The 19,698-nt window shown below is 37.7% G+C and overlaps 1 protein-coding gene across 3 annotated transcripts in view; it reads left to right on the top strand.

Moving 5' to 3' along the window:
* PIEZO2 (piezo type mechanosensitive ion channel component 2) overlaps nt 1–19,698 on the top strand; it is a 309,376-nt gene that overhangs the window by 70,961 nt on the left and 218,717 nt on the right. For all 3 annotated transcript variants that reach the window (XM_072998801.2, XM_072998800.2, XM_072998799.2), the window contains exon 2: nt 1,814–1,909. In XM_072998801.2, the coding sequence (XP_072854902.2) occupies nt 1,814–1,909 (96 nt within the window). The remainder of the gene's footprint in view (nt 1–1,813; nt 1,910–19,698) is intronic.

Genomic DNA, 19,698 nt, shown 5'->3' on the forward strand with positions numbered 1-19,698 from the left:
CCCCCCTCTCCCCTCCCACTCCTTCCTTCCTTCCCTCTCCCCCCCTACCATTGTGACGTGTCCAGGCCGCATTCTGGCTGCAAGCGCTGGCAGTGTAACTGGAAACTTTGGAATTTCTTTAAAAATAACAAATTGCACTGGGCCGCATTATGAGCCGACCTGGGCCACATGCGGCCCTCAGGCCGCAGGTTGGACAAGCCTGGACTAGATCCTTCAGTAGAATTGAGACTGTTTTAGCAAAGTGTCTGTTCTGCACTCTCATGATTGCTGTCCCTCCATATAGTTCTTTAAGCAGAGGTGGGCAACCTACAGCTCTTTGGTGGGCAACCTACATCTCCTTCCAGCACCCTATTCCAACTTTTCCAACTGGTTTTGAATTATTTTAGCCTTTTTTGCCACCAATGGGTGCAAGGGTTTTTTCAATTAACACCCTATTTTAATTAGAAAAAATGAGGTGTGCAGGTTGTACAAATAGCTTTCCAAGGTTGAGCCTTATGCATGTATGGTCTCTGAATCTCTGGAACTTGCCTACTCTTGCCTTAAATACTGTATTATTGTAGCTGCCAATAGAAAAATCAGTTCCCATGGAGTTGCATTGTGTAAAGTTAAGAGCTCCAGAGTAATGTGTATTCTTTCTTCAGAGATTTTGTCTCTAGAATTATTGGACACCATTTCAGTGGTTTTTCAAAATAATTTGTTTATTAGAGTGAGACAGTTTAAATTAGGTTTATGCACTCATCATGGTGGAAGTAATAAATATTAGTGTGATACACCTAATTTCTGTGATTTAGAAGTTGAATGTAGAGAAATGTCTTTGCTCTAAATATAAGAGGAATTTTCAGTTGAATTGAGATTGTTACATTTTAGCAAATGAAAAAGCGTATCTGTTCCTGCACTGATACTTCTGCATTTGGCTAATCACATTAAAAAATGCTGAATGTGGTAGGTCTCATGCTTTTCAACATCTGCCATGTGGTTGGCCTACAGCTGGCCTTTTTTTGCTGCCTTTTAAATAACAATTTTGTTCATATATTCGTCATGTAGTACAGTCTGTTTTTAGCCCACCCAAAAGACACATGCTGAAGCTTCTGTTTCCTTTAGTGTTTCAATGAAAAAAAAATGCATAGATGTGATGCTCTTTCTTTATATAGAAAATTCTTTGGGATCCCTGGTTTCTGCTCCACGGCCCATTAACTTACAACTGCTTCTTGTGACATTCTCAACTTAGTGTTATTGCTAACAAATGTATGTTGATATGTTAGGGTTTGGGTAGAAAAATATATGTGTAGTTTACGGTACATGTGAATAGTTTGTGTGCCATTAATGAATGTTATTTTGCAAGATTTAGAACAAGAGAGAAATCTAAAAGCTTTACAAATAGTCTGGTTCTTTAATAATGAAGGTTAAAAAAAAAAGAAGTATGTCTCTCTACAAATAAACTAAATGGTTAATACAAAGATTTTTGTATAGTCTGAGCAATTTGGGTCTCAGATTGATTTAGAGTTATGCTTCATTGGATTAGTTGGGTAGATAGTGTATTTTTCCTTCCCCCCTCCTCCTGATAGGAAAATTAGCCACAGTGTATAAAACTATAACAAGACTCTTCCAAGGTCATGCAAAAAAAAAAGGGGGGGGGAGAAGAGAAAGAAAATACTGAGGTTCTGTGATATTTGATTTTGCTGAATCAAATCTTCTAAATTAATATTTATTTATGGGCTAAAATGCATTTGTTATTCTATGTTGAATTATCGTATTTATTTCTCTGTTTTATTAGTTCTATAAAGAAATTGTTTTTCCCTCTCTGTTTCTGCAGCATGTGCATTCCGCTACAATGGGCTCTCATTTGTCTACCTCATCTACCTCCTGCTCATTCCTTTGTTTTCAGAACCTACAAAAACAACTATGCAAGGTAAGTGTGTTTTTGGCAGCTGTGTTTAAAGAAATTGTACAGCTACTGTGTAAAAAAATTACTTGAGAAACCTTTTAAAAAAGTGTTATACAGCAAGATCCTTGTGTCCATGGGGGATAGTTTCTATGATCTACTGTGAATGTCTGAAACAGCAGGTATGAGGGAATCCTACATACAAGAGTGAGAGAAGAAAATGCCACAATGGGGTATCCTTGTATGTTGCATATAGGGCTGTGGCAAACCATGGATAAGTGAAACCACAAATATTGATCCTACGGATACAGGGGTACATTTGAGAAAGGAATACACTTATAAGGACAATTTGTAAGTGCTCAGAGAATAACACACTTTTGATCTGTTTCTTTTAGATTATCACCCTGGTAATAGATAAGCAAGCCATTGTTTCAGCACAAACACCACTTTATGAAACTTAAATTGTTAAGGATAATATTTCTTTTTTCTTTTCTGATGGCTAATTTTGCCACAGCAAATCTTCAAGCAGAACATGGGAACTTTCTGTTAGCACAGCACCTACTCAGAATAATCAGGAAAACATATTTAAACCTGTGTGCCCAGAAATCTCTGAAAAGGTCTTTCAAAACTGGGAGGCATTGCACATTATCTGTGTTTGCATACAGTCTGCCATAGAAGTGAACATGTGGGTGTTTAAATACTGTAGTTTGTGCACTATCCCTCTGCACTGTTTGAGAAACTGCCATGTCTGTCAATCCATCCAGAGCATAGATTGGGGAACAGGGATAAATTACCCCAAATGGGGTAAAAGTGAAAATTCTGGGGGTAATGAGCAGACCCCCCCCCCCAATTCTGCGTTGGCTGTCTCTAGCAAGCATGTCATTGCTAGCACCACTCTGGTGATGATTAAATCCTCTGTGAGCTAGCAAAAATTTAAAGCAACTTGCTAGGCACTGTTGGACACCTTACTACTCCCTATACCACACCATGGCTGGAGTGCAATGTGTTCTAGCAAAAATAGTGCACATCTTTATCAAGTTTGGTGCATCCTGCTTGTTCGGTACACAGCCTGTGTAGATTCAATAATATTTTTAATTCAGATAATGTATGATTTCCTTCCTTTCGAATCAAGGGGGTAATGTCGGTGTATATAAATTTTTTGGGGGGTAAAAGCTAAAAAATTTCCCTGACCCAGAGTAACTATTGCAGAAGCCTTAATGTTTCTTTTCCCCCCTTTTAAAAAAATATTTTGTGCTACAGTCTTCTTCTGACAATATGTATGAAAAACTCTCAACAATGTTGGTGATGTGCTTTTCAAATGGCCCATAAGAAAATCAGGAGCTTTAGTTTTTGATAAGCTTTTGTCAGCAAACAGATGAAATAACTGTGGAAAGAAAAAATGAAATGAACCACGCATCAAATCTTCAGTGTGTTCAGCATTCAGTCTTGCTAACTCTGTCAGTCATTTTTAGTACAAACATTTACAAGAAAAGTGTAAAAATAAAGTATCAATAAATGTCTAGCTTGCCTGGACTTTTAAAATGCTTAAGGTGATAGATGAGTTGCTAGACTGAAGGGTAATATATAGTTTCGTATCTTTTTACCATGTTTTTCTTTTCCAGTCCTTTCTGCACCAGAAGGGTGATTGGCATACTAAATATAGCAGTTCACTATGAGCAAAGACTCATAAAGCTTTACAGTCATCTGTAATCTTCCAAGTCAGGATATTAATGCTATTTTCTTTTAATAGTGATTGGTTGCACAGTCAGATAGTCCAACTGGCCCAATGCTCATGAGAGTTGAGGGATAGTTTTCATTAATGACACAAGCCAGCTATCAATGATCATAGTAACATGGCATCCATTCTAGCATGAAACCTGTAGGCAGCAGCAGTTTAGGATGCAAACATGTGATATTTTTGAATTCATTTGATAATTCATTTGGAAGGAGAGTAGGATTAGAAAATCCGTATTTAATAAATTGGATCGGCCTATCAAATTAATATGCTTAATATTGATATTTGCACCTATATGTAGCTGATTCTCTCCCCCATGTCTTGACTAGTGCAACTGTGCAAACAAAATGGAGTTACACTTGAGGTTATCATGGATATACTAGTATACTTCTAGGAACACTGACATTACCTGTAAACAGCGCAGGGGTCTGTTTTAATCATGATTGCTGGGAGTTGATAGTTGTGAAACCTTTCCATATGTGTGTGCATTTACATCCATGTGTGCACAAAAATTCTTTGCTGGACTCTAAAGGGAAGACAAAGCAGATATATTTATAATTACTAGTTTTAACTTTCCAGCACCTCTGAATCTGGTCAGTTACAGCCAAATATTAGGTAAGCTTTCCACAAAATGTGCAGGCTTGAGAAGGCAACTTCTGTACTTCTGCAACTTTCTACTTCCCTCTCTTTCTTGTTTCTTTTCTTTTATACTGTACTTTTATTTTGTTTTTGAACTGTTTTTATCTGCATGAGTTCTTGGGTTATTAAGGTAACTGGCCTTAATGCAGTTTACCTAATTTAATTTTTCCTTCAGGTTCCCCCCCCCCCGCCCCCTATGGTGTAATTCAGATCTTGGAAAGCAGTTCCTCACCCCCTCCTAATGTTAAAATTATGTTTTTCATTCTTCCTTCCTGTCGCACTTTGTTCTTTTACAAGCAGATGTTTCTCCTCTTATTTTTCATTCTACCTGGATTTCTCATCTGTACAGCTCCTTTTGTTTTCTTGCAACACCTCTCAAACGAATATCACAGATCTGTTAGATGCGTTCTGTACTTAAATCTGCCATGTTGTTCCCAGAATGCATGATATTTATTTGTTTGTGTATTTCATCCTGCTTTTGCTTTTTGGTAAACAGTAACATACAGAATTATTTGTCTCAGTGTTATTGCAAGAAAGTATTCCTTAATGTAAACTGTATTAAAATTCCCTAGCTAGTGTTCAGTGATTAAGCTATACTGAGCTCCCATGCATACTATTGTCACTTGTGACAAGCTGCACCTTCCAGTTGTCAAGGAAGCAAAGGGGAGGGGGAGGAGGAGAAAAATAAAAAAGACAGAGCTATTCAGTGGAATAGAGCAAAGCCCTGAAAATGGACAATTGTGGATAGGGAAAAATCTGTAAATTCCTAGCTATAATAATCTTCCTTATAAAAGCTTTAGGAAAATCCCGCCCTTCCTCTTCAATCACTTTGTTGGATAACTACTTTTTTTAAAGTTCAGTGATTATAGAACATGATTTTCTGCTAAATAGACCTGAATTGCAGGCATACGTAGTTTGTTTAAGGCAGATTTCCAAAAGCTTTTATAAGTTTTTTGCCTTTAGTCTCAAATCAGTTTGACTCTCCAATAACCTATGCAGGCTAGAAATAACCTAAATAATATTTTTGTAAGATTATAGTGTGCCAGGAGATAAGGCAGAAAGGTAAGCAGGTATTCTGGGATATCCTGAAGTGCTGAAGTGCATAATGTCTAAAGCAATACTGCTGTAACTGTTAATACCAGCAGAGCTCTTTTTTGGCAAAGTAAAAGCTCATAACAAATCTACAGAGGAATTAAAATTAGTATCAGAACAATTAATGGTGACAAGGTCAACATTTTTTCCACAAGGTTTGCTTTCCAGCAACACAGCAGTCATCATTCTTCCTTAAGGTTAGATCTTCATGTGAAGGGCAAAATATAGATGAAGTAGTCAGTACCAGAAAAAAGAAGTTTAAGCAAGATGTTTTTAATTTACTGAAAGAAAGACTTTACATTGTTGTTATGTAGCCAAAGAAGACTTGAGTGAGAAAGATCTAAGCAACCATTTGGAAGTGTTAAAGGAAGTCAGCAAAAGCTTATCAATTCTCACTTATTAAAAAATTTATGGAAAAATTCTGCATAATACATTGGCACAGCTATTCTTTCTGAATTGGAAACATCACCTACATCTTACTAATGACTCACAGCAGGACCTTACATTTGGATAACTCAACTGACTACACTGTAACTTTGGCTACAATAGGACAGTTCTCTTCCTTCAGTCCCTCTGAGCTGAACAAAAGCTTGGACATGATTTTGCTAGCTTAATACATGTATTGTCATCATGAGCATTACAGATTTTTCCCCTTGTGATTAACACAGCTACCATCACCTTATGCTGAATTTAAGAGGTTGAGTTTTGTCATAATACAATAAACTTCTTACCACAACTATTTCTTCATTTATTTTACTTTGGATTTGAACATGTTAGTACAATTCCACTGTGGCAGTTCACAGAGTAGTTCAGTTTTAGCTGAGCACAGTCTGTCTCATAAGATAGTTGAATGGATAGGTGAGGCAAGAATTTGTATGTATGGCAGTCTTTATAATCATATGGTGATATTGGCAGTAAACAGGGGGCATACACATACAAAGAATCAAGGTTTAAGACTTTCTAAAGGTTTTGTCACAATTCCAGAATGGATGTTTTGGCTGAGGCAGAAAATCAGGGTAATCAAATGGTTATGGAACTAATTAAAACACATAGTAGTAAATTAGGAATGTGGATCTCACAACCTCTTGCCCTGGTAGAGAAATGGGAAAAAAACAGGCCTCTTTTCTTCATATAACAATATTTTAATGTATGAGATTTCTTCCCAGAGAAATCTTGTGGGAAATACTGTGGGATTTCTGTGCAGTTTCATGATCATTGACTCTAGAAAAATGGCAAGCTGCACAGTAGTTTTGAAGAAAAGTATTTTCTCCTGAAAATATTTTTTGTGTATCAAAAAATGTTGGAAGTAATTTCTCCAATTAGTGAAAAAATACTTTAAGTGAACATGTGCTTTACAACAGCAGAGATTCGACAATTAATGTGTTTCTAAGGAGATACGAAAGTTAATTTTTTTCTCCCAAACTTTGCTACAGTGAAGGTTCAAGCAGCGAAGCAGACTTGTTGTATCTGTAGAGATGCAATTCTGATATTATATCAGAACAGCCTCTGTACATCTATTCAGAGCAAGTATGTGGAGGATGCTCCCACCATTTCTAGTGGGCCATTCACTCCATGCTTATGAATCCAGGAAGAGTGTGCACATTAAGTGGGGATTCCTTAAAATTAAATAGGGTTTAAAAGTTAATTAACTTCAATTAATTTTAATTGGCTAATTGGATTAATTAAAATGTCAATTAATTAAAATTAGAGAGTTGTACTTTAAAACTGAAGAGTGTTTTTGGGATTTGGGTGCATATGAAGCCACCCATTTCACAGTCAGTGAGGAATCCCATGAAGAATTTCAGCAAGGACTCTTAAGGAGCAATGATCTGCCCCTGTGATGGCACAGTTTCTTCTGTGCCACTGTAAGTTATGCAACAGGATTTGGGTTATTGATGAAGGAAGCAACATGCTTACAGAGTGACCAGAACACAAAGAAGATAGAAAACATCCTTGACATTTTTAGATATTGAACTGTAATACAGTAGCAAACCCCACAGCATCTGCTTTTTGTTAGATTATTTTTTTTTCTGGGCCTCCCTCCTGCATAAATAATGTTGCATTGTAAACAGTGGTGCTTCATTATGTCACTGAATTATTTACTACATTGTTAAGAATGCAGTTTTATTATTTAGCTTGAGATAAAGACAAAAAAATCTTTCTAAAATATGCAAATTGTACCACTACCACCCCATCATTCCTGGAGGGATTCTAGTTGTTTTCTGTAATTTGGCTGTTAATATTGCCTTGAACAACATGTTACAGAATCTAGATTTACATAAAGAGAGTTTTGCAGGAATTCCTAAAATGAGTTTCCTATGCTACTGGCAGGGAAACTGAACAGTGACAGTGCCATTGCTTGTTGTCCCATTGCTTTCAGAGCCATAAATCTCTTCACAGAAGACTGTCTGCCCGGTACTAGTTGAAATTTGTCTGCTGTGGTAAACTTCCTTCCTCCTAAGTAAATAAACAGACTATATTTATTCACAGTTTATTTCTTGGTTGAAAGCTCACCTCACCCGTACTTTGTCACAAACAATATTGATCTTGTTTTACATCTTAAGTGGGCAGTGGGGGGAAAGATTGGTGGTCAGACTTCTATTTTTCTTGGTGAAAAAATGCCTTCTTTGTCTTCATGGCTTATTCAGATATTATATCGTAGTGACAATTCACAACCTGTTATTTATTCTTTGACATGTACTTTGACATCCCCTTGACTTCATTGGGGAAAATAATGAAGGAAACAAGCAATGCTGCATTATTAGAACGTGATAACTCCCTGGCAAGTGATTTTAAGCTCCCATTTAATTTGCTCCTTTCCCCCGATACTGCGACCTCCAATCTAAGAATAGGTTAATCTGTCTAGAGCAGGGGTCTCCGAACTACAGCCCACGGGACACATCCCACCCACCTTTGCCTTTTTATCCAGCCTGGTGAATGTTCCAGGCTCAGGTCCATTCACTTCAGCCCGTGTGTGTGTGCACACACGTGTACTTCCCAAGCTTGAGTCCCCAATTGTTCTTGGACTACAACTCTCAGAAGCCTTCACCACTAGCTGTGCTGGCCAGGATTTCTGCGAGTTCTCGTCCTAGAACATCTGGGGACCCAAGCTTGTAAAGTATTGGTCTTGAGAATAGAATCTCCCTACAGTCAAAATTGGGGGAATGGGTGACTACATTTTAGGTAAGTCATGTAATAAAGTACACTATCCAGATACTGCTTGGAAGTGTATACCCACCAACCTTGTAGTTTGTTTTTCTATCTGCCTGATTGTCATAATCTTTTTCTAGTTCTTCAGTGAGAGGGGGGAGAAAAATGTAGTTGTTGCTTGGGGAATGGAGGAAGCTACTTGCTATGGAAGGCTACTAACTGGTCTGTCCTAAGACCAGAAAGAAGCAATGAGCAGGATGCTTTCCAAATAATGAAACAGATACTGAATAAGAAGATAACAGCTAAGACAGGGTATAGAAACCTATTGTTCTCAACTGAGAGAATCACACCTGCTCACCAAGGTAAGGGAGTTGCTATTGCAACCTAAGCCTGTCCTGCATTCAGTATTATAAAAGTACATTGACAACTCTTATATAATAACAAAATAATAGATTAGTGTGCCCCCTGCGGTGGGCTTCCATATACATTCTATCAGGCTGCATTTGGCATGACGAGTTACAAGCTCTATGGATTGTCTTGATGCAGAATAGCCTTCACTGGCTGAAATCCTATTTGTGTATGTCAAGAAAATTAGCAGTTGGGAATGGGAAACATGAAATTCAGTTAATGGAAGTTTTAGTGCTTCTTTGTGGGTGTCTGGGAACTGACCAAAGAGTCAGAGGTCTGTGTGTGCCCAGAACAAAAGAAAAGTTCACACCCTCAATTTTCCTACATAATGAATACAGTGGTGCCTCGCTTAACGATTGCCTCGTTTAGCGATGAATTCGCATAACGATGTGTTTTTTTAGAAAATAATATGCATCGCATAACGATGTTTCCTATGGGCGATTTTCGCTTAGCGAAGTTTGGGACCATGCTTCGCATAACGAATGCGATTTTAGGTCCCCTGCTTCACTTAACGATGTTTTTTTTCCAATTAAAAAAGTGTCTTAGAAGGGTCAAAAACGGTTCTAAATGCTTGGATTCGTTAGAGGACCCCTTAAGTCATGTGCAAACCTGATTTGGCTTTGATCTGACTTTTCGTTAATTTTTTGTGATTTTTTTTTTTTTTTGCCCATAGGAACCAATGGACCTGTCAAAATCTGACAGCTCCATGCTTTCCTATGGGGGAGAAAACAATTTACAAAAAATTAACGAAAGTTCGGATCAAAGCCAAATCAGGTTTGCACACAACTTAGGGGGTCCTCTAACGAACCCAAGAATTTAGAACAGTTGCTGAGTCTTCATTAATTTTTTGTGAATTTTTTCTTCCCCCATAGGAAATAATGGAGCTGTCAGATTTTGACAGCTGTCAAAAGTTGGGGGGAAAAATTCACCATAAATTAATGAAAAGTCAGATCAAAGCCAAATTAACTTTTGCATCCGTTTTAGAGGGTGCAGAAGCTAATCCAAGCATTTAAAACCATTTTGACCCTTGTATGACACATTTAAAATTGCAAAAATTGACTTCGCAAAGCCATTAAAATGTATTGAGTCAGCTTCAATACATTCCAATGGAGGATACATTGTTTCGCTTAGCGATGTTTCCTATGGGTTTTTTCGCTTAACGACGGCAATCCATTCCAATTGGAACGGATTAACCGGTTTCCAATGCATTCCTATGGGAAATGGTGTTTCGCATAGCGATGGTTTCACATAGCGATGTTTTTTTTGGAACCAATTAACATCGCTATGCGAGGCACCACTGTACTTCAAAGAGTATCTGGCAAAATCCAAAAAAGCAAAACAAAATAAAAAATATTATATTTTAATGTGAGCTTTTGTGTAGAAGTCCACTTCGTCAGACATATGTTGAATGAAATATTGTGGTGGATACTACTAAGAAAGGACTGAGAAAACATATCAAAGCAGCAAAGCAGCCCCAAAAGAAATCTAACACATTCATTTTAATTTTGGACTTGAAAAAAACCAGTCTGCTTTTTTCCTTGGGAATTTCGCAATTTGCAGGTTTGGGAAAGGGAGAAGGGCAGGAAAACCTGTTTGTCTTGAGGGAACATGAAAGGTGGTTAAGATGATGACAGCAACAGGTTCCTATTGGTCCATTTACTTGTATAAAAGGGATTAGCAAAAGTAGTTAGATAGCTTAGCTGGCCTATAAGGAAGGAGCTTTTGCTTATCTGCTATTCTAAGGAGCAGGAAAGGATACACTCTCCATATTTCCTAGTTTCAAGCTACCTCTCTGCTAAGGTATGAGGATCAGGTAGATACGTTTAGGCTTCATTTTTTAAAATGTGATTCTCTTAAATTGTCTGAGAATGTCCCTGTATTTTGCTACAAGTATCTTCTGCAACAATTTAGTAATATTTTGAAACCTTTTTTCCCTTTAATTGCTTCATCCTTTTAAATAAATTATACAAATCCTTTGAAGTAGTTGTCTGGATGTTTGGCTGATTATGGTACTAAAACTGGGTCTTACCTTCACCAAGTTCTGTTTATGAGTGAGTGTGGTGGCAGTTGTCTACCTTGTAAGGCTGGCACATGTTTTGAGTGCCTAACCTTGTGGATTTTTAACTCATTTGAAACTGCCAGAACTGAGTAAATTATAATGTTTGGGAGAAACATGGTTTCTGTCAGGGTCCATCACCTCTTCTGCAGTTACCTTTTTCCTGGGCTCACCTACCTCAGGACAAGTGGTCTTAATCCATGCAAATATATCAGACAAGAAACAAAATAAAACAAAAACAAAAAAAGGAAGAGACAAAAACACGGTGGTACCTTACAAGGCTTCAAAGGGAAAGTTGTTGTTGTTTAGTCATGTCCGACTCTTTGTGACCCCATGGACCAGAGCATGCCAGGCCCTCCTGTCTTCCACTGCCTCCCGGAGTTGGGTTAAATTCATGTCGGTCGCTTCGATGACACTGTCCAACCATCTCGTCCTCTGTCGTCCCGTTCTCCTCCTGCCTTCACACTTTCCCAACATCAGGGTCTTTTCCAGGGAGTCTTCTCATGAGATGGCCAAAGTATTGGAGCCTCAGCTTCAGGATCTGTCCTTCCAGTGAGCACTCAGGCTTGATTTCCTTTAGAATGGATAGGTTTGTTCTCTTTGCAGTCCAGGGAACTCTCAAGAGTCTCCTCCAGTACCACAATTCAAAGGCATCAATTCTTCGGCGGTCTGCTTTTTTTATGGTCCAGCTCTCACTTCCATACATCACAACAGGAAAAACCATAGCTTTGACTATTCGGACTTTTGTTGGCAAGGTGGTGTCTCTGCTTTTTAAGATGCTGTCTTGGTTTGTCATCGCTTTCCTCCCAAGAAGCAGGTGTCTTTTAATTTCGGGACTGCTGTCACCATCTGCAGTGATCATGGAGCCCAAGAAAGTGAAATCTGTTACTGCCTCCATATCTTCCCCTTCTATTTGCCAGGAGGTGATGGGACCAGTGGCCATGATCTTAGTTTTTTTGATGTTGAGCTTCAGACCGTTTTTGGCACTCTCCTCTTTCACCCTCATTATAAGGTTCCTTAATTCCTCCTCACTTTCTGCCATCAAAGTGGTATCATCTGTGTATTGGAGGTTGTTGGTATTTCTTCCAGCAATCTTAATTCCGGTTTGGGATTCCTCCAGTCCTGCCCTTCGCATGATGTATTCTGCATATAAGTTAAATAAGCAGGGGGACAATATACAAAGGGAAAGACACCCTTTTAAAAGACAAAATATAAATCTGGGGTCCTAAATCATCACCAAGTGTGAAATGCCACATTGATTCACACAATTTTTAACTGGTGTCTACTTTACCAACCAACCACTATCACTTTGAGCTTCTGCATCCCCAACTCGTAATGGGGCTGTCCTTGTATACATGATTGTCATATAGTCTCACTCTTTTGTTTGAGGAAGTGAGAGTTCACATTAAAATCCTAACAGTCTTTAAGATGTCATTTTTGCTTCTCTTCTTTTTCTGAGTTGAAAAAACGGGTGCTGTTAGTATGTTAAAAATGTGTGTACTGTGCAAATGTGTTATTTACGACATACTGTAGAACTGAGTTCTTTAAATTACTGCAGACTAAAATTTAATGTTCTTATTCAGCAGCTCTTTTGCTATTTCTTAATGCCTGTTTGGATACACAATGTATTGACTGATTAAAGCATTCTGACAAATAATGCTTCACAAGTAATCATGTAAATAGAGGCTTATTTATACTTCATTAAAAGGAAGGTGACAGTGTAACTGCCAATAAGGTGTTACTTTCCCTAAGAAGTTATTAATTAGTTTTCTCACTTCCACTTCAATTGGCAGATTTTGTCAATAAAATAGCAATAGAATCTAATCTCAAGCAAGAAAACAAAAATATTGAAAGTTAGTTGTTTGCTCTAGGATTAGATTATCCACGGCCATTAGAAGCATTATGGATGGAATACATGGTAAATATTTTATGGACACAACATCTGGTTTGATGACAAATCATTTACTTGACAAATCAAGTGAAGGCATACAGTATATCAGCACATTTTAACTAGCTCCCCAATTTTCTCTCATAAACAAATAAAATAAGCCACCCCTCTGAGCTCTTGGCAAGTGCTCCACTAACAAGATCCTTCATTCAGTGCCATAAAATTACTCAAGCACTTGGGACAGAAGAAGACACATAAAGAACCCAAAATGCAAGCAGTTTGAATCTACACGTTCAGCATGTCCTCTTCCAACCAATATGCATGCCCGCAAGTGTCACAAAAGACAGGCTGACTGGATCTGACACCCCTGGCACACATGTACACCCACTTATACAAATTAGCAGTTTCAGCTTCTCATCATCTTCAATACTGGTATTTACTTGTTCTCTCTCCCACTCCATCCTCTTGCCTCAAGGATGAAGTGCAGGGATGAGGAACACTTATTCTAACAATGATAGTGAATAGCAGATGGTTCATATAATAGAGCTCCTTGCACTCCTGACTACTGAATATACTCATGAGACAGAATCCCAGGTATTAGGAACTCTGGAGTGTAATGCCTGAGTATGGCTAAAAGGGAGACAGATGTTATCAAAAACAGTTTAAAGGTTTCTTGCTAACTTGTGTAAGCTCAGATACTTAGTTAATATGAGGAATGGAAAAAAAAACCTGATTATAGTCCTCTTGTTGATTTGGGCTTCCTTGACATGGTGATACAGTATTCAAGCCCCGTAAGATTCTGTGCCACCAGTGCAAGGGTGGAACAAAGATCGCTCTTTTTTTTTCTTGCCAAGATTTTCGAAATTTTTGCAAAATGCATCTCTGTACAAAACTATTATCCTCAAAACGAAGCATATAAACAAGAAGAAAAAATGCCAAAAAATCTACCTGGGGCTTCAGATATATTTTTTTAATGAAATAAAGCACTTTTGTGCACTTGCTTCACTTAGGCAATTTGTGCAAGTTTGGTGATCTACATCAGTGGTTCTTAACCTTTGTTACTCGGATGCTTTTGAACTGCAACTCCCAGAAACCCCAGTCAGGACAGCTGGTGGTGAAGGCTTCTGGGAGTTGCAGTCCAAAACTCCTGAGTAACCCAAGGTTAAGAACCAGTGATCTACATAAAGCACTGAACCAACTACAGTAGACATTATTTTCCTCTTGACAGGGTAAGGAGAACAGACTTGCAGTTTTTCATCTTTGTGAGGACGAAACAACTAAGGATCATGTCCTTGCTTAGCATTCCTATCTAACAGTAGGGAATGGGGCAGGTGCTTAGCTCATAATTTGCTGGCCATTAAAAGTTGAGAGAAATGGTATGGCTGTGCCAAGCAACAAGGAACTACAGAAGAAGGTACTGTATTGATTTTGCTAAAGTTCATTGTAGTAATGAAACGGTGGAAGGTAAGAAAATTAATTTTAAAAAATGTTTATTGATGATAGTTAAGGTCATAATAATGGGTATCTAGAGTTTATATTGTCTTAAAAAGCTGTAATAATACAGAAACTTAAAAAAACACAGCTTTTCTTTTTGTACAAAACAAAAACACTCTCTTTGAAATGTCTTTTAAAAAAAGAAGAACTGTGCATAATGAGTATGGGTATTGACGTTGTTTGCCCTAACTCTGACACTGTAAGAGGCGTATTCTAAATCTGAATAACCCACAAAGAAGACTCTTGCCCTTTGGTGTGTCAGGGTACAAGAGTCTCTGCTCCAATGCAACTTCCTCATGGCATTAAAAGAAGTAAAAGTCATGCAAGGTGGGAATAAAAAGGACCATAACTTAAATATCCTTTATTACAGCCTGCAAATTAGACAAATGCAACCTTAATTCAAACAGGTCTTCAATTTCAAAAATATTTTAACATATACTGGTGACTCTTGCCTGATTTCTGAGGATGATTATGCATTTCCAAACTCATTGCAACTATACAACAAAAGTTAAACTTTCACAAATTCTGAAAAACATTTATTCAGAATTCTAAACATTCTGGCAAGTCACAACTCTTCTGTACTTTGAAAACTCTGTAAGTAAACCCTGTTGGGTTCAATGGGGATTATTCTTTGAAATGCAGTCTGAGAAATCAATGGCTGGAATTCAGTTTAAAAGTTACTCTGGCATGATTTCATTGATATAAATTTCATCTGCACATTTCTGGATAATAAAAAGTCAGTAGCGTCATTTGCTATCATGCACTAAGTCATGTATGATAATAAATGCTTATACCAGCTTCTTAACTTGCACCATGTAGTAGCTGAGACTTAGACATATGAATTTACACTGGCAGGCATAAATAGGATTCTGGCTAGTATATTTTTTCAAAAGAAAGATGAATTAATAACAATTCCACACAGAACTGTCTCTAAATCGTCCTAGTATATGCTGTTCTTCTAGTGTAAATGCATAAATAAGTAAATGAAATCCTATGCAAGATTTTACTTGAATTATGAAGGTTAACATTGGTATGTTTTAAAATATTTTCACTGTTTCTTTTATTGTTTTGAGCAGTGATAGAAGGATGTAAACTACTCTGCCAAATTTTCTTCATAGTTTATCTGTTGCAAAGAGGTGATAAGAAGTAATCAGGGTATGTAGAAAAAGCCTGCATACTAGATCAGCTATTCCAGCTTGACTCATAGATTCATTGTTGCAGAAAATACAAAATATCTTGGCAAAGTATAAGCTGTTTATATTAATTTTACTCTGTGAAAAAATTCTTCTAGCTCAGGACTTTCTCAAAGGCTGTGAACTGTAGACTGCATATTAAGGGAGTCTAGACTGACCTCCTCCTTGTTGCCCTTCTGTTGACAAGAGAAGTACTTTGTGTTCAGGCAGGCCTTTAAAAGTGGATGCCACAAAAATTACTTTTAATTTGAGTAGGTTTGACTTGACAATTCCCATTTATTTATTGGGTTCATTCTAGTTGGGACTGCAGTCAGTTTTAATCCCACAAGAAACTTTTTAAAAGAGAAAGATCAGCCATTCTGGTCTTGAAAGCTCTTGAATGGGAGACCACCTGGACTATATAAGTAAACCTCTTTGTCTCTGTGGGAAGACTGTGATGTAATAAATACACACCTGGCCTACAAAAATCTCCAGTGTAGCCCTATTGATGTTAATAAGTGCAAATTCACTCCAGGGGTTGGACAGATTTCTCAGGAGACTTAATGGAATTACACTAAATGGCTTAATGAAAATAGGCCTATACTTATTCCTATACTGTTACTTAGGAAATGAAAATAAGTTGATGATTTGTATGTGTGCCATCTAAAAAACGCTTATTAAATATAAGAGAAAAATGTAGTACAAGATTCTACTTGCTCTTCAAAAAAATCCTTTCTTTGTTCATTCATAACATTCTGTGGTAAGTTATTGAGATCATCCTTTTGCTCTGTTTAACACAGGGCTCTAACAAATTCTAGAGCTATTCTTTAATTGATCTTTTTGGGTGCACAGTGATGAAATTCTGGGAAATCACTAAGCTGTGACTCACTTCATAAAATCCAATTAGTGGTTGGTTGACAGTTTGTCTCCCAACTCAAGCATCCAAGCTTCTTTTAATAACACATCAGTATATAGGTTATTGCTGGCAAAAGTATTGAGTTTATTTTGTAGAAGAATGTTGTGCATAGTCAAAAGTTTACTTTGGCCATAGCTGAAACTAAGGCATTTTGTTTTAGCAAAGCGTGCTTTGGTTTTGTCATTTTTGGCTTCATTTTATGGGTTCAAATGCATATTTGACTGTTGGGGTGAGAATTGTTTTTTTTGAAAAACCTTAAAATGAACTGGTCTAAAATGCCAATTTCTGTTAAACCTTCTTAAAATGAAAATTTTCTGCAATCAGGGATTGTCAGCAAAATATATGATTTATGATGAAGTGAGAAGCAAGCAGGCAAAGACCTTTCTCTTTAGGAAAGCTTTCCCTTAGTGATTGGCTGCCTGAGTGGGATTTTTAAATGGATTGTTGTATCTTACTGCTTTGAATGTGTTTTGGTTTTTGCTTTTGCTTACAATTTTTTTTGGTGTAGTACTGTATCTATTTGGTCTTGTATTTGTATACTGACTGCAGTTAGCTTTAAATACAGTGGACCCTTGACTTACAGACGGCTTGACTTACAGACTTTTTGAGTTACAGACTTCTCTGGCCGCAAAATTTAGGTTTGACTTGCAGCCTGAGAATTGACTTACAGACCAGAAAAAAACCAAAATGGAACAAAAACGGCCTGTTACGGGATTAATCGGTTTTCAATGCACTGTAGGTCAATGGAGACTTGACTTACAGACTTTTTGACTTGAGAACCGCCTTCCAATACGGATTAAGTTCTCAAGTCAAGACCCCACTGTACTGTCTTTTAATGATGTAAACCGCCTTGAGTCCCTTGTAAGGAGAAGTTCAGGGTAAAAATATTTTAAATAAATAAATATAATTTACACAGTGTAACAGGGCTACTTTTACACTGTTGTTTCTTTCCATATGACTATAGCTGTGTAGGTCCTCAGAACCATGTTTGTGTCTTTCCCCCTTCCTTATAATTGAGGAAACAAAGTGGATGATAAAGGCATCTTGGATAGTATTCAAAGAATTTTCAAGTTAATGTACTCAGTATATCCTCTCTTTTATTTCTTGGTCAGAACTGTAAGTGGCAATATTCCAAAGAGAGACATGTGAGAACCTCTGCTTCTTGCCATGCTACATTGTCCTCTTATACTAAAAAATATTTAGGTCCTACAGTTACCTTACCCACAAGGAACTTCCAGTGGTTGTGGATTTAATAGCTGATGACAGTCTGCAGATAAGCTGATAAAGCCACTTCTTCAAATGAGATGAAGTTGTGGAAAGTGAAGGACTGTGTCATCAAAATATTCTCATCATTGTTGCCATTTTAAGAATACCCTTAGTGCTTTGACTTTAAAAATTCCACATTGCCCAGGATTGAAATGCTAAATAAACATGTTTAAAAAATCAAAAAACAAACAAAGACAGGAAATCCAACAGAAGCTTGGGGTTCAAAAAGCAGCATACAAACATCTAATTTATCAAAAGAAAAAAGAATACACTCATTCCCTATGGGCGGAAATCATTTTAGCTGCAAAACAGAAAAACTCGTCTAAGTTCTGGCAACTGGTTAGGGACAAGAGACAAAATCTCCCCTGCCAAATTGATCTTCCAGTTTCCCATGGTAAATCGGTTGCCTGTTTCAATAAACTTTATAAAGACCTTCCACCAACACCAGTTCCAGCTAGTGAATTCAAAGATCTACCGGTCTGGCCTCCAGTTTCCCAGGAGGAAATTACATCCCATATTGCCCGACTGAAAATAGGCAAAGCACCAGGGTCAGATGGCTTGCCTCCGGAACTGTTCAAAGAAAATATTGACTGGTGGGCACCTTTTTTAGCAGCATTATTCACACACATCGACTCCACAGGCCTCTTTCCTGTAGAATGGAATACAGCAATAGTAGTACCTTTATTTAAAAAAGGACTGAGATGAGCCGGCAAACTATCGCCCTATTAGTCTCTTAAATATATGCAGTAAACTGTATGCTAGGCATCTGCAGGACAAATTTGAGACCTGGTTGATTGAAGAAAATGGGATTGCTGTAGAGCAAGCCGGTTTTAGAGAGGGTAGATCCACTATGGACCAATGTCTTATTATTCAACATCTTATAGAGAAATATGCAACAAAAGGTCCAACCTCATTATATGCTGCATTCATCGACTTGAAAATGGCTTTCGATTCAATCTCGAGACAGCAACTATGGGACAGTTTAGAAGCCACCTCAATAGATAAACGATTACTTCTATTGTTGCGTGTGCTACACAATAATACCAATCTTAAGGTCAGGCTCAATAGGAAAGGGAATTTAACAGAACCAATTAATACCTATAGAGGAGTCAGACAGGGCTGCTTACTGGCCCCCTCATTGTTTAATTTATATATAAATGACATAGTAGAACATCTGAATTCTCCTAGTCTTCATTCTCCAAAATTACAACAAAGACATATTTCTATCCTTCTCTATGCAGATGATGCCGTGCTTCTAGCGAGAACGCCAGTTGGCCTAAAGAGAGCCCTTAAGAAATTTGCAGACTTCTGCAGAAAGAAGGAACTAGAAATAAATTATAAAAAGACAAAAATCATGGCCTTTGGTAGAAGACAAAAGAAAAGATCTTGGATTATAAATGGGCAACCTATTGAACAGGTCTCTTGCTTTAAATACCTAGGTATGGCCCTGCAGTCCACTGGGGACAGGAATGCCCATATCCAATATGCAGCCACCCAAGGGGAAAAAACAGCAAACACCATCCTAAGGTTCTACCATTCAAAAGGGGGTCGTTATATTCCAGCAGCCCAAAAACTTTTTCAAGCAAAGGTGGTCAGCCAGATGCTCTATGGCACCTTTATGGGGCCTTCACGCAGTAGTTTTGACCCGATGGAGCGGGTTCAGTCAAAATTCCTTAGAGCAATACTTGAAGTCCCTAGATGCGTAACGAATGCACAAATCCGATTAGAGACCAGCTCACTAAAAATGGTAGCCAAAATTGAACTAGCCTCCCTTCAGTACTGGCTTAAAATAAACTTTCAATCACAGGGATTAACACACCTACTCCTAGAGGACAACTTCCAATCGAGCTGGTTAAAATCGGTCCTAAATAAATTGCAAGTAATGGGCTTCTCTCCTCAAACAATATTAAGCATGCAATGGGATGAAGCAAAATCAGCCCTTAAACAGAGATTAATGGATATGGAGAGACAGGTAGATCTCAGTAGATGCCCCAATTTTA

The sequence above is a fragment of the Pogona vitticeps genome, chromosome 4 (genome assembly GCF_051106095.1).
Source record: "Pogona vitticeps strain Pit_001003342236 chromosome 4, PviZW2.1, whole genome shotgun sequence".
Taxonomy (NCBI): domain Eukaryota; kingdom Metazoa; phylum Chordata; class Lepidosauria; order Squamata; family Agamidae; genus Pogona; species Pogona vitticeps.